The 16,421-nt window shown below is 44.1% G+C and overlaps 1 protein-coding gene across 3 annotated transcripts in view; it reads left to right on the forward strand.

Annotated features, from left to right (window-relative positions):
• The window catches only part of MAMDC2 (MAM domain containing 2), a 113,062-nt gene that overhangs the window by 70,323 nt on the left and 26,318 nt on the right, over nucleotides 1–16,421 (forward strand). For all 3 annotated transcript variants that reach the window (XM_044287256.1, XM_044287266.1, XM_044287275.1), the window contains exons 5-7: nucleotides 445–582; nucleotides 2,816–3,072; nucleotides 9,404–9,497. In XM_044287256.1, the coding sequence (XP_044143191.1) occupies nucleotides 445–582; nucleotides 2,816–3,072; nucleotides 9,404–9,497 (489 nt within the window). The remainder of the gene's footprint in view (nucleotides 1–444; nucleotides 583–2,815; nucleotides 3,073–9,403; nucleotides 9,498–16,421) is intronic.

Genomic DNA, 16,421 nt, shown 5'->3' on the forward strand with positions numbered 1-16,421 from the left:
GCATTACGGACAAATATAAGGAATGTTCTATTAGGGGCCGGCTGTTCCGTTCGGCAAAATGTGGAATGCACACCGCTGGTATCCGTGTTTTGCGGACCGCAAAACAGCCAACGGTCATGTGCATGAGCCCTAAGCCACAGCACATTAGCAAAATCATGAATTCCAAATGGAAAGGAGAAATGTATACCAATGAATTTCAAAAACAATATTCCTCTGCATAACTGTGGGAGGAAAGTTAAAGATGGCTAATAAATTACATGTTTTCAATCCAGTCTTTGGTGTTCTTGTCGCAGATAAAGGAACTGTGTTGTCTGGTTACTCAGCAAAAAGATCACTGGGTTTTGTACACATATGGAGGAAGCAAATGTCTTCTATAATGATTATCATATGAATAATGGTATGTAAGTGATTATCAGCATTTTGACTGTCTTTATGTCACTGCAGAGTGTGATTTTGAGGAGAACCATCTCTGTGGTTACATGAACAGCTGGAACCCAAATGTAAACTGGTTTGTTGGAGGAGGCAACATCCGAAATTCACGGGCTGTTATGCCTAAAGACCACACACTTGGCAGTGAATTTGGTGAGTTAATTAATAATATCTTGTGGATACATGAAGGTGTCAGGCACATAATTAAAGGGGTTGTCCCACAAAATAATATTCTACAGGTTTCAAACCTGCACCTGGATCTAAATACGTTTGTAATTACATGTAATTAAAAACTGACTTATTCAATCAAATATATCTGTATAGCGCCACCTGCAGTTTTTTTTTAAATGATATTTCTTTGTCCTGATCACTGATAAGGCCGCACATGCTCAGTTTCATCCTTCAGCTGCTTCCTGAGCTGTGATAGGGAGAGAGCTCCAGCAGTAAAGACATACCTCCTGAGCTCCAGCTGTAAAGACACACCTCCTGAGCTGTGATAGGGAGAGAGCTCCAGCTGTAAAGACACACCTCCTGAGCTCCAGCAGTAAAGACATACCTCCTGAGCTCCAGCAGTAAAGACATACCTCCTGAGCTCCAGCAGTAAAGACACACCTCCTGAGCTGTGATAGGGAGAGAGCTCCAGCAGTAAAGACACACCTCCTGAACTCCAGCAGTAAAGACACACCCCCTGAGCTGTGATAGGGAGAGAGCTCCAGCAGTAGAGACACACCCCCTGAGCTGTGATAGGGAGAGAGCTCCAGCAGTAAAGACACACCTCCTGAGCTCCAGCAGTAAAGACACACCTCCTGAGCTCCAGCAGTAAAGACACACCTCCTGCGCTGTGATAGGGAGAGAGCTCCAGCAGAAAAGACATACCTCCTGAGCTCCAGCTGTAAAGACACACCCCCCTGAGCTGTGATGGAGAGAGGTCCAGCAGTAAATACACACCTCCTGAGCGCCAGCAGTAAAGACACACCTCCTGAGCTGTGATGGGGAGAGAGCTCCAGCAGTAAAGACACACCTCCTGAGCTGTGATGGGGAGAGAGCTCCAGCAGTAAAGACACACCTCCTGAGCTCCAGCAGTAAAGACACACCTCCTGAGCTGTGATGGGGAGAGAGCTCCAGCAGTAAAAACATACCTCCTGAGCTGTTATAGGGAGAGAGCTCCAGCAGTAAAGACATACCTCCTGAGCTGTGATAGGGAGAGAGCTCCAGCAGTAAAGACACACCTCCTGAGCTGTGATGGAGAGAGCTCCAGCAGTAAAGACATACCTCCTGAGCTGTGATAGGGAGAGAGCTCCAGCAGTAAAGACACACCTCCTGAGCTCCAGCAGTAAAGACACACCTCCTGAGCTGTGATAGGGAGAGAGCTCCAGCAGTAAAGACATACTTCCTGAGCTCCAGCAGTAAAGACACACCTCCTGAGCTCCAGCAGTAAAGACACACCTCCTGAGCTGTGATAGGGAGAGCTGAGACATGTCCCCCTTAGCTGCAGCAGAAAAGACACTCCCCTTGAGCAGCCTGATATAAATCTAGAAGAGCAATGAATGGGTAGATCTCTAGATCCATGTGAGAGACAGGGCTGGTTCTAGCTTTTTTAGAAAGAGGTTGTTGTGTACTATATAATGTCTGATTTTCATTTTTTACATTAGTCATGGGATAACCCCTTTAACTGTACAAAGTGGGAAGATTTTCTTAATGATCATACAGATACTAACCGTGCTGTTAATGAGCAATAATACTCTACCTGGCATTAGGCATCATTTAGAAAGATGTATAGTACCTGTGTATAAAGTTTTTTTTCCGGGTCTGCTATATTGATGACCTATCCTCAGGACAGGTCATAAATATGTGATCAGTGGGGATCCGTCTCCTGGCACCCCCAAATAACACCTATTTGAAGAGGCCACGGCACACCGGTGAGTGCTGCAGCCTCCTATTAAGCACAATGCCATCAGATGTATAGTGGCTGTGCTTGGTATTGCAGGTCAGGCCCACTCACTTGGAAGGTGATGTATGTGGCCTGGGAAGAGCCGCAGCTCTCAATGGAACATCTGCCTTTTCAGATATTGATGGCCCATCCTGAGGACTCCTTTAACTAAATTATTGACGTAACACCTGGAATTCCCTGGATTTACTGAACAGAACTTAAATTACAACACCATAAATCCCTGTGGTGCTGTAAGTTTAAAAAGTTTTACATACAAAATACAGATAGTTAAAAAATAGTTACAATGCAAGGGGTAAATGTATATTCTCATAAAAGTCAAGATTTTTTTTTTTCTGCATACTCCAAAAAGGTAACATGGTATTCCATCAATACATTAGTACCACTTTCCACCAGTTTTCATGGATGTCTGTTTCTTTAATTTTTTTATCTTCAAAGGACACTACATGTATGTTGACTCTGTTTATGCCAAGCAGTTCCAAGAAGTAGCACAGCTGGTGTCTCCTTTAATTGTTACCCCTATATCTGGATGCCTTTCCTTCTATTATCGAATTCATCGTCAAAGTAGCAATGCTTTTATGGTCTATACTAGAGATGTACACGGGTCCTATGAGGAAATCTGGAAAATGAATGATGTGAGACAAGGGGAATGGAACCTGGCTGAAGTTGATTTGAATGCATTATTCCCAGTAGAGGTAAGATAGGCTTGATGGCGTTTTTTTTAAAGGAGGATGCGGCGGCTACCAGCAAGCAACCCCCTACTTGCTAGTAGCCAAGTAATTAACATATTATAAAAGTGCCGTTTTTAAAGAAACGAAACCACAGAAAAATGTAAGAGCACTATATATTGAATAATCGCACTATAAGGATTTTAATTAGCCCAAAAATGAAAAATGACTTTTGGGGGGTGACAGAAGCCCTTTAATATGATGTGCCAATACATAAAATTATATCACAATAGTAAAACCATACATGCAATAAAACAATGTATTAAATGAGTTTGGACCTTAGAACCCAATGCGACTCTACTCGCAAATAGTCGCAAACGGATCACAATGCGAACACTAATGAATAAATCGCAATGCAGATGATCATAAAAGAATCGTGAAAAAATCGCAGTGCGACTCTACTTGTAAACGGTCTAAGTCCATGTCTCTAGCCCAATACGAGGCTTCACCTACGTCGGATGGCAGGACCCCGTGCTCAAGGCCGTGATAGCTCCACACGATATCCAGGATCTGTCCCGCTAGCTCAATCAAATAGCTAGGTAGTAATAATTGTGAAAGATATTTTTTACCACATGTCGTCACCTGCTGGATCTTACACTCGATCTTCCAGCCGTTCTTACCCTACGCGGCGTCCCACTTGGTATGGAGTCTCTACTGTGACGTCTCACGTGACTCCTCGGCTTAGCAGCGGTGTAGTGTTAAACGATTCCTGCGTTCCTATCTCTTCTTAGAGGATCGGACCCAATTTGAAAAAATGGGAATAGTTCGTCAGGAAAACATTACATACAGCACTACAGAACATACAGGGTAAGGCCTCAGGCACACGACAGTATGACCGTTTTTTCGTCCGTGGGTTTTCCTTGATTTTTGGAGGATCCACGGACATGAAAAAAAGTTGTTTTGGTGTCCGCCTGGCCGTGCGGAGCCAAACGGATCCGTCCTGAATTACAATGCAAGTCAATGGGGACGGATCCGTTTGACATTGACACAATATGGTGCAATTGCAAACGGATCCGTCCCCATTGCATTTTAATGTAAAGTCAGGAGTCCCTTTATACCATCGGATCAGAGTTTTCTCCAATCTGATGGTATATTTTAACTTGAAACGTCCCCATCACCAGGCAGCAGGGGGCAGACCCCCCCCCCCTGTTTTTAACTCATTGGTGGCCAGTGCGGCCGGCCCCCCCTCCCCCCTGTAGTTAACTCATTGGTGGCCAGTGGGCCCCCCCCCTCCCTCCCCTGTAGTTAACTCATTGGTGGCCAGTGGGGCCCCCCTCCCTCCCCTGTAGTTAACTCGTTGGTGGCCAGTGGGCCCTCTCCCCTCCCTCCCCCTCCTAATTAAAATCTCCCCCCCTATCATTTGTGGCAGTGGAGAGTACCGATCGGAGTCCCAGTTTAATCGCTGGGGCTCCGATCGGTAACCATGGCAACCGGGATGCTACTGCAGTCCCGGTTGCCATGGTTACTTAGCAATTTGTAGAAGCATCATACTTACCTGCGAGCTGCGATGTCTGTGTCCAGCCGGGAGCTCCTCCTACTGGTAAGTGACAGATCATTAGGCAATGCACCGCACAGACCTGTCACTTACCAGTAGGAGGAGCTCCCGGCCGGACAGGCAGTCATGTACACAGTTCTTTTAGTATATTCTAACCTGAAGCGTCCCCATCACCATGGGAACGCCTCTGTGTTAGAATATACTGTCGGATCTGAGTTTTCACGAAGTGAAAACTCAGCTCTAAAAAAGCTTTTATGCAGACGGATCTTCGGATCCGTCTGTATGAAAGTAACCTACGGCCACGGATGCCAATCTTGTGTGCATCCGTGTTCTTTCACGGACCCATTGACTTGAATGGGTCCGTGAACCGTTGTCCTTAAAAAAAATAGGACAGGTCTTATTTTTTTGACGGACAGGATACACGGATCACGGTCTCGGCTGCAAAACGGTGCATTTTCCGATTTTTCCACGGACCCATTGAAAGTCAATAGGTCTGCGAAAAAAAACGGAAAACGGCACAACGGCCACGGATGCACACAACAGTCGTGTGCATGAGGCCTAATACAGCCATGGTGACTTCTTTCAGCTGCTCCTCGTCTCTACAGAGTTTAACAAACAGACATCTTACTTTCCTACTTTTCCATCATCATCCTCACCTTCTCAACATCCCATCCTGCCACCCCTAATACATTGTCCGTGTGCCCCAATACTATCCTGCAGAAACAGGACCCCTGAAAATACTGGTACCACACCTCTATGCCAGACCCCATATAAGACCCCAATTTTAGACCTCAGATCAAACAGCAATGTCAACCCCCGACCCAATATCAGACCTCATATAAGACCCCCATTAAACCTCCAGACCCCATATCAGACCTCCAGACCACCATATCAGACCTCAAACCAGACCCCCATATCAGACTTCAGACCAGACCTCCAGAGCCCCATATCAGACCTTAGACCAGACCCCCATTAGACCTCCAGACTCCCACTAAACCTCCAAACCCCCATAACTGACCCGCATTAGACCTCCAAACCCCCAATCAGACCCCAGTCAGACCTCCAGACCCCACAGTCAGACCTCCAGACCCCCCATTAGACCTCTTCAGACCCCAGTGAGACCTTCAGACCTCCCATTAGACCTCCCCAGACCCCTTTAGACCTCTCCAGACCCCACAGTCAGACCTTCAGACTCCACAGTCAGACCTCCAGACCCCCCATTAAACCTCTCCAGACACCCAGTCAGACCTCCAGACCCCCCCCCCCCATTATACCTCTCTAGACCCCCAGTCAGACCTCCAGATCCCCCCATTAGACCTCTCCAGACCCCTATTAGAACTTCCCAGACCCCCAGTCAGACCTCCATACCCCCATTAGACCTTTCCAGACCCCCAGTCAGACCTCCAGACCACCCCATTAGACCTCTCTAGACCCCTCATTAGACCTCTTCAGACCTCCAGACCCCCATTAGACCTATCCAGACCCCCAGTCAGACCTCTAGACCCCCCTTTAGACCCTTCAGTCCCCATATCAGACTGTAGAATAAAAAAGTAACTATCCAGACCCCCAGTCAGACCTCTAGACCCCCCTTTAGACCCTTCAGTCCCCATATCAGACTGTAGAATAAAAAAGTAACTCACCTTTCCTGCTGCTAACTCCTTAGTGCCTCCCCACATAGTATGATGCCCCCTTAGTGCCTCCTCTCATAGTATGATGCCCCTTTAGTGCCCCCCTCACAGTAGGATATATCTTAAGTGACCCGATATAGAATAAGGCCTCCTTAAATGGCCTCCACAGAAAGAAATGCCCTCTAAGTGCACACAATCAGTATAACATACTTTTAAGAGGCCCCCAAACACAGTGATGCCCTTTTGAGTGCTCCGCTCAAAAAGTGATATCAGTTAAGGGCTCTCACACAGTGATGCCCCATTAAAGGGGTTGTCCGGGTTCAGAGCTGAACCCGGACATACCCTTATTTTCACCCCGGCTGCCCCCCTGAGCCTAGCATCGGGGCATCTAATGCTCCGATGCGCTCCTGTGCCCTGCGCTAGATTGCGCAGGGCACAGGCTCTTGTGTTTACAATAACACACGGCCGGGCGGTAACTTCCGCCCAGCAGTGTGTTCGGTGACGTCACCGGCTCTGAGGAAGGGGCTTTAGCTCTGCCCTAGCCGTTTTACTGGCTAGGGCAGAGCCAAATCCCGCCCATCAGTGCCGGTGACGTCACCGGGGTTCCTGTCAGCCCCATAGAGAGCCCGGTACGTCACCGGAACTCAGAAAAATGCCTTTGCCCTGCGCGTGTGCCCACTTCAGAGTGATGTCCCCTTAAAGGGGGTTGTCCCATGAACAATATTCTACAGTTTTCAAACCTGCATTTGGATCTGGTTTGCATGTAATTGCATGTAACTAAAAATGTAGCGTACCCATTGATTTATTCAATAAAATGTAACTGTATAGCGCCACCTGCTGTTTTTTTCTTCTTATTTCTTTGACCTGCTGAGAAGGCCACACGCTCAGTTTCATCCTTCAACTGCCCCCTGAGCTGTGATAGGGAGATCATGGACACGCCCCCTGAGCTGCAGCAGAAAAGACACTCCCCTTGAGTTGCCAGCCTGATATAAATCTAGCAGAGCAATGACTGGGTAGACCTCTGGATCCATATGAGGTACAGAGCTGGTTCTAGCTTTTTTAGAAAGAGATTGTCATGTACTATATGATGTCTGATTTCATTTTTTACTTTAGTCATGGGATAACCCCTTAAAGTGGCTCCCTCACAGTGATGCACCCTTAAGTGGCCGCCCCACACAATATGATGCCCCCTCACAGAGATGCTCTCTTAAGTGTCCCCTTAAGTCCCCCCCCCCAAGATTGCAGAGTGATGCCCCCTTGTGCCCCATGGAGTGATGCTCCACAATGCCCCCACTTTTAATATTCACCTTCCCCAAATTACTGTACCCAATGTCAGCTCCCTGCTTCTTCATCAGCAATCCAGCTCTGCCAATGATGTAATCGCACCTGCTGTGCTGAGCCACAGACAGCACAGAGCAGTGAAGCAGACCTTTGTTCTGTGCTCTGCTGTCTGTGGCTCCGCGTGGCAGCCATCATTGTATAGTGTTTGCCTGCCCTAAATCACCTGCGGCAGGGCAACGGTGAAGCAGAGAGTTGTGGGGCTTGCAGCACTGAACTAGAAACATAGTAGAGGGGATTTATCAAACTGGTGTAAAGTAGAACTGGCTTAGTTGCCCCTAGCTACCAATAAGATTCCTCCTTTCATTTTCCAAAGGAGCTGTGAAAAATGAAATGAGGAATCTGATTGGTTGCTATGGGCAACTAAGCCAGTTCTGCTTTAGACCAGTTTGATAAATGACCCCAAGAGTCTGCACAATCTTCAAGTAATGGCATTTCCTTGCTATATGTATTTCATTAGAATAGTAGGAGAACCCCTTTAAAGTGAAAATATGATATTTAACATGGAAATAGGGTTGTCTGGTTAATGGTTAAAAAAACTATTTTCAGATACTTTATTAGCAGTCTTATTTAGTAGATATGGGTCCCTTATTTAGGGCTCTTGTAGCCAAAGTGCTGAACATCTGAAAAAAAAGCGTTTCATTTATCTTTGTTAAAGGCCTCATGCACACGACCATATGTATTTTGCGGCCCGCAAAAAATACGGATGACGTCTGTGTGCATTCCGTATTTTGCGGAACGGAACAGCTGGCCCCTAATAGAACAGTCCTATCCTTGTCTGTAATGTAGACAATAATAGGACATGTTCTATTTTCTTGAGGAACGGAAATACGGACATACGGAAATGGAATGCACACAGAGTAATTTCAGTTTTTTTTGCCGAACCATTGAAATGAATGGTTCTGTATACGGTCCACAAAAAAAAAAAAAAAAGGGAACGGACACGAAAAGAAAATACGTTTCTGTGCATGAGCCCTTATACAGACAATAAACTGTTTTCAGTGAGCACTATGTAATGCTTCATTTCCCCTGTGGTGCCCTGCAGGGAAATATTTGATGCTGGATTTTCCCACAGATGACAGCTGATTGCCTCATGCAGACGTCCGCGTCCGTGCTCAAATCCGTGACCAGGTGGTCAGTGATGCATCCATGAAGCTGTCCGTGAAGGATCCACGTTGGGTCCGTGTGTCCGTTTTTTGCTGTCCGTGTGCCATCTATGTTTCACTGACACTGAACAGCTGAAAAATAATTTTCAAAGCATCTCTTCTTAATGATCTGTGAAACACGGATGCAACACGGATGGCATCCGTGTTGCATCAGTGGTTTTCACGGACTCATTGATTATAATGGGCGTGAGGGATCCAAGAACACGGACCAAGATAGGACATGCATCCGTGCTGAAAACACGGACCGTGTTAAAACACTGATGTGTGAATACACACATTCAAATGAATGGGGGCGTGTGCTGTCTGCGGAGAACACGTACAGCACACGTCTGTGAAACACTGGGCGAGTTCACATCACCGTTATTTTTCTGTTGCTCAAACGGATGGCAAATGTGCATAACTGATGCACAGGATCCCCCCCTCCCCCTTTTTTTTTTTTTTTTTTTTTTTACAGGATCCGCTTTTTTTTCTTTATTCTTCTGTTCTTCTGACGGATCAGAAGAACGAAAAAATAACAGTGATGTGAACCCGGCCTAACGTGGGTTTCCAACAGCTTGTGATCAACTCATTGTTAAGGGACTACTAACAAATAGGGATTAGAAAACCCTTTTAGAGAACAGGATTGCAGTGTGATTTCTGTCACAAAATGAACATATTTTTCTTTATTTCAGATAGTTTTTGAAGTTGCGTTCAATGGCATCCAAGCGGGATATGTTGCTGTAGATGATATTTCATTTTCCGCTGAATACTGCAGTGAGGAAAGAGGTATGAGTTTGCCAATATAGCAGTGGTTAACCTGTCTCTCTTCATGGTTAGACATTGTTGATTGGAGCAATGTTTGCACGCAGCTCTGGCTGCATAGAAGTTAATGGGGCTTGTGTGAAAAATTGAATTTATCTGAATGCAATGGGGGAGATTTATCAAAACTGGTGTAAAGGAAAACAACTTAGTTGCCCATAGCAACCACTTAGATTCCACCTTTAATTTTCCAAAGGAGCTCTGAAAAATTGATTCTGAACGGTTGCTATTGGCAACTATGCTAGTTTTCCTTTATACCAGTTTTGATAAATCTTTTTCTTGTTTTATTCAGATACAATCCGGATGGAAAAAAACAAGACACTGAACGCAATCTCAGACAAAACTCTTCATGTTTTCCATGAACAGATCCTGACACAACCCGTATCGCTCGTGTGAAAAAGGCCCAACTTTAAGCCTATTGCACACGACCGTATGGCTTTTTCAGTGTTTTGCGATCCGTTTTTCACGGATCCGTTGTTCCGTTTTTTGTTTCCATTGTGTTTCAGTTTCTGTTCCGTTTTTCCGTTCCGTTTTTCAGTATGGCATATACAGTATACAGTAATTACATAGATAAAATTGGGCTGGGCATAACATTTTCAATAGATGGTTCAGCAAAAAACGGAACGGAAACGGAAGACATACGGATGCATTTCCGTATGTGTTCCGTTTTTTTGCGGACCCATTGACTTGAATGGAGCCACGGAACGTGATTTGCGGGCAATAATAGGACATGTTCTATCTTTAAACGGAACGGAAAAACGGAAATACAGAAACGGAATGCATCCGTTTTTTTTTGAGGAACCATTGAAATGAATGGTTCCGTGTGCAGGAGGCCTTAAAAACATTTTTAAAATTGCACTGTGCAACGATAACAGCACCCAAAGCACTATGGGGATCATTTATTAAGACCGGCGATTTATACACCGGTCTTAATCCGCATCCGCTAGGGGTGGATGCCCCAAAGTTATGTACTATTTTAATAAAATAATCAAATAATATAAATCGCGCTTGTTTGGTACCCAAACCTGAACTTCTTCACAGAAGTTCAGGCTTGGGATCGTTATTCTGTAGATTGTATTATTTTCCCTTATAACATGGTTATAAGGGAAAATAATAGCATTCTGAATACAGAATGCGTAGTAAAATAGCGCTGGAGGGGTTAAAAAAAAATAAAACATTTTCTAACTCACCTTAGTCCACTTGTTCGCGTAGCTTGCATCTCCTTCTGTCTTCATCTTTGCTTTGTGTAGCAACAAGGACCTTTGGTGATATCACAGTCATCACATGATCCATCACCATGGTAAAAGATCATGTGATGGATCATGTGATGGATCATGTGATGGAACATGTGATGACCGGAGTGACGTCATCACAGGTCCTGTTCATGTAATTAATGCTTACCCCAGGTCCTTTTCAGCAAAGGAGACAGAAGGAGATGCCGGGCTACGCGAATAAGTGGACTAAGGTGAGTTAAATAATTTTTATTTATTTTTTTTAACCCCTCCAACCCTATTTTACTATGCATTCTTTATTCAGAATGCTATTATTTTCCCTTATAACCATGTTATAAGGGAAAATAAAAATGATCGGGTCTCCATCCCGATCGTCTCCTAGCAACCGTGCGTGAAAATTGCACCGCATCCACACTTGCTTGCGGATGCTTGCGATTTTCACGCAACCCCATTCACTTCTATGGGGCCTGCGTTGCGTGGATTATCGCACCGCAACGCACAAAGAGGAGCATGCTGTGATTTTCACGCAACGCATAAGTGATGCTCATGTGAACAGCCCCATAGAAATGAATGGGTCGGTATTCAGTGCGGGTGCAATGCGTTCAACTCACGCATCTCATCCGCACGGAATACTCGCCCGTGTGAAAGGGGCCTTACAGTGATTCACCACTGGAAGCCGTTCTGAAAAAATAAGTAAATATCAAGACTACCTCATTGATAAACTAGTGGAAAATGAAAAAAGAACACCTGGAAAACTTAACCCCTTAGGGGGCCTTAGTCTCCTCGTGCAGCGGAGAGGGGGCTCGGTTCTCACATGAGAGCTGTAACAGCCAGGACCCACAGGAGTGCTGATACGGGTTGTTTAACCCCCTTACAGGCAAAGGTGCACGACGCATGTAAGCGGTGACAGAGGGAGCAGATTCCCTCTGCCTTCCATTGCCACCCCGCAAATACGATCACAAGGTGCCAATGTGTGTATAGGCAGGCTGGTACCTGGTGGAGTGTTCTCCAGCAGGCGCCTTCCTGCAGCCTGCTGGTCAGTGTCAGTATAGAACTGACATTAAAATGCAATGCACTATATGGATAGTGCATTGTATTTTAGAAGCAATAAAAAGATTGCCTGTAGTCCCCTTATTTAAAAAAAAAAAAAACATTTGATAAATAAAAAATTTAAAAATATGCTTTTTTCCATTGAAAATATGGTTTTCAATGAAAAAATTGCAAAAATAAAATCTCCCCCACATGTTTGGTATCGCCGCATCCGTAACAACCCGCACTACACAAATATCATGTCAATTATTTCCCAGCCAGAATTAGTAGTTTATTCTTAGTCACCACAGGAAAAACTTAATAACAAGTGATAAAAATGTGTTATTTAGGCCTCATGCACACGGCCGTTGTTTTGGTCCGCATCCGAGATGGTTTGGGCGGCTCAAATGCGGACATATTCACTTCAATGGGGCCGCAAAAGATGCAGACAGCACACAACAGTCGTGTGCATGTAGCCTTACCCCAAAATGATACCAATGAAAACTACAAGTTGTCTGGCAAAAATCAAGCCCTTACACAACTCAATAGAAATAAAAATAAAAATGTTATGGGTCTTGAGCGATGCAAAAAGATTTTCCTCTTTTTTTAAAAAGGGTTTTTATTGCACAAAAGTAGTTAAACGTAAAAAAAAATACTATATGTATTTGGTATCGTTGTAATCGTACTGACCCAGAGAATAAAGATATTCTGTTATTTATGCCAAAAAATGAACACGGCAAAATTTATAACATAAAAACTCAGTGGCAGTATTGCTGTTTTTTTCCCATCTCCATCCCAGAAAGAATTAAAGTTAATCAGAAAGTTATGTGTACCCCACTAATAAAAACTACAACTAGTCCCGCAAAAAAAAGCCCCCACACAGCTATATAGATGGAAAAATAAAAAAGTTATAACTCTTGGAAGGCGATGATAAAAAAGGAAGAACAACTCTTGGACAGTAAGGCCCAAAACAGTCTGGTCTCTAAGGGCTAATGTGGTTGAACTGAAATTGACAAAGTATAAACTGCTTAGTGGTGCTTGGTCAATGATCACACAACCAGAGTGGTTCACCCTTTATTTTGGGTTCTGCAGCAGAGTATAAGTTAAAGCAGGGTGGCTTGTATCTCTTGCTGTTATACAAGCTGCCTCTCTGGTATGGTAATGGTCATACCTGGATATCCTCCTGTGGTATGTAATTTCAAGCTCTTTCAACTTAGATCCATAATTCAGTCAATATGGCTTTTGGTTTCTGTGCATAGAAGATCCATTACCCCATCCAATCCCAGATATTCTCGAAGGGGATGAGATCTGGTGATCCAACTGGCCATGATAGTTGCTGGATATCCTGAAGACCACGTTGTGTAGTGCAGGCAGTGTGGGGGTGAGTGTTATCTTATACAGACGTGGACAAAATTGTTGGTACCCTTTGGTCAATGAAAGAAAAAGTCACAATGGTCACAGAAATAACTTTAATCTGACAAAAGTAATAATAAATTAAAATTCTATAAATGTTAACCAATGAAAGTCAGACATTGTTTTTCAACCATGCTTCAACAGAATTATGTAAAAAAATAAACTCATGAAACAGGCATGGACAAAAATGATGGTACCCCTAGAAAACACAGAACATAATGTGACCAAAGGGACATGTTAATTCAAGGTGTGTCCACTAATTAGCATCACAGGTGTCTACAACCTTGTAATCAGCCATTGGGCCTATATATATGGCTCCAGGTAATCACTGTGTTGTTTGGTGATATGGTGTGTACCACACTCGACATGGACCAGAGGAAGCAAAGGAAAGAGCTGTCTCAAGAGATCAGAAAGAAAATTATAGACAAGCATGTTAAAGGTAAAGGCTATAAGACCATCTCCAAGCAACTAGATGTTCCTGTGAGTACAGTTGCACATATTATTCATAAGTTTAAGATCCATGGGACTGTAGCCAACCTCCCTGGACGTGGCCGCAGGAGGAAAATTGATGACAAATCTAAGAGACGGATAATCCGAATGGTAACAAAAGAGCCTAGAAAGACTTCTAAAGAGATTCAAGGTGAACTTCATGCTCAAGGAACATCAGTGTCAGATCGCACCATCCGTCGTTGTTTGAGCCAAAGTGGACTACATGGGAGACGACCAAGGAGGACACCATTGTTGAAAACGAATCATAAAAAAGCAAGACTGGAATATGCCAAACTACATGTTGACAAGCCACAAAGCTTCTGGGAGAATGTCCTGTGGACAGATGAGACAAAAATCGAAGTTTTTGCCAAGGCACATCAGCTGTATGTTCACAGACGAAAAAATGAAGCATATCAAGAAAAGAACACTGTCCCTACTGTGAAACATGGAGGAGGCTCTGTTATGTTCTGGGGCTGCTTTGCTGCGTCTGGCACAGGGTGTCTTGAATCTGTGCAGGGTACAATGAAATCTCAAGACTATCAAGGAATTCTAGAGAGAAATGTACTAGCCAGTGTCAGAAAGCTTGGTCTCAGTCGCAGGTCATGGGTCTTGCAACAGGACAATGACCCAAAACACACCGCTAAAAACACCCAAGAATGGCTAAGAGGAAAAAATTGGACTATTCTAAAGTGGCCTTCTATGAGCCCTGACCTCAATCCTATTGAGCATCTTTGGAAGGAGCTGAAACATGCAGTCTGGAAAAGGCACCCTTCAAACCGGACACAACTGGAGCAGTTTGCTCATGAGGAGTGGGCCAAAATACCTGCTGAGAGGTGCAGATGTCTCATTGACAGTTACAGGAAGCGTTTGATTGCAGTGATTGCCTCAAAAGGTTGCGCAACAAAATATTAAGTTAGGGGTACCATCATTTTTGTCCATGCCTGTTTCATGAGTTTATTTTTTTACATAATTCTGTTGAAGCATGGTTGAAAAACAATGTCTGACTTTCATTGGTTAACATTTATAGAATTTTAATTTATTATTACTTTTGTCAGATTAAAGTTATTTCTGTGACCATTGTGACTTTTTCTTTCATTGACCAAAGGGTACCAACAATTTTGTCCACGTCTGTACATCTGTTAAAGACAGTAGGACTAGTTTCACGATGTCCCGGACATACTGAAGGCTGCTCAATATTCCCTCCACAAATACTAGTCAAGTCAGGAAAGGCCAAGGTAACTAATGGCATCCTGCAACATGACACCTGGTGTTGGTCCTGTGTGACTCAGCTGTGCATGATGGCAGTAGGTGCTTTCCCTACTACGTTTTTTGACTCACTTAGGAGATGGGGTGTTCCAACACAGCTACACAATGTGCTTTGGGTATCTAGCAACTCCCCTGACTAGCTTGTTAGCCAGATCTCTCCACATCTAGAATGCCTGGGAGTGGATTAGGCAATGGATCTGCCACATACAGCAGCCAACAACCACCTTGCCTAAACTATGGGTCCAAGTTGAAAGAGCTTGGAATTAGACACCACAGGAGGATATCCAGCATCTGTATGACCATTACCATGCCAGAATGACAGCCTGTATTACAGCAAAGGTAGATGCCACCCAATATTACAGTGATCCTGCCTCAACATACCCAGCTGCAGAACCCAAAATAAAGGACCACTTTGGTTGTGTGATTATTGACCAAGCACCACTAGCAACTTATACTTTTTCAGTACTGTAACAAGGATGATGTGATCATGCCAGGAGGGCCGTTTTATATAATCATCAATTGTATACAATATCTAGACAGTCTTGCTGTTGCAGTTCTAAATAACTTTTCTTCAGGACTTATTAGGTTTTGGCAGATAATTTTCCATTTGGCATGTAAACCAGTTGATCTCATTGTTTGGTCATGTGGACAGCAGAGTTTTTCCATCACAACCCAGTACAGTCAAGGAAACAAATCCATTCTATTTGAATAGATCTACTTTTACTGTAAAATGTTCTGTTAAAGCAAAAATACTATTATAACTTTTCTATAATAAATCAGCAGCACATGGTAACATGAAACTTTGTAATACAGCTCATTAGGGAAATGTGCGGAAAATGCTTGAAGGGATTGTCTAGCCTTTACTAATTGATTGCCTTTCCTTAGGATAGGCCTTCAACAGCCGATTAGTGGGGTCTGACACACCACACCTCCACCAATCATCTGTTTGGGTGTAGCTGTTGGTGGAAGTCAGTGCTGGAACTACACAGAACTATCAACCTTGTAGCAGAGGTAGCTTGTTACTACAGTAATGCTTGCATTAAACAAAATAGTAGAAGTACTGTAGTAATGAGCTCTCCACTACAAGGTTGATGGTGCTGTGTAGCTCTGGTGCCAACTTTAGCTGATTGGTAGTGGTGCAGGGTGTAAGATCCCCGCCAATCAGCTGGACAATCTCTTTAACATTTCCTTTTTTTTATATTAAACCTTTTTCTCAAACTGATAAAAGAAACTACCTGTCTGTTATTATATGCAGGCTCGGACTGGCCCACAGGGATAAAGAGGAATCCCCCGGTGGGTCCCTGAGCAAGGTGGGCCCCTAGCCTCCCACCCCCTGCACAAGTGGCACATAACACAGTAGACTTACTGCACTACATACATATACAGCACCTCCACTAGCCTATGTTCATATAAAAAACAAGAACAGCACTGTACATATTCACTTCAGTGGGGTTGAGCTTCT

Source organism: Bufo gargarizans, chromosome 1, assembly GCF_014858855.1.
Source record: "Bufo gargarizans isolate SCDJY-AF-19 chromosome 1, ASM1485885v1, whole genome shotgun sequence".
Taxonomy (NCBI): domain Eukaryota; kingdom Metazoa; phylum Chordata; class Amphibia; order Anura; family Bufonidae; genus Bufo; species Bufo gargarizans.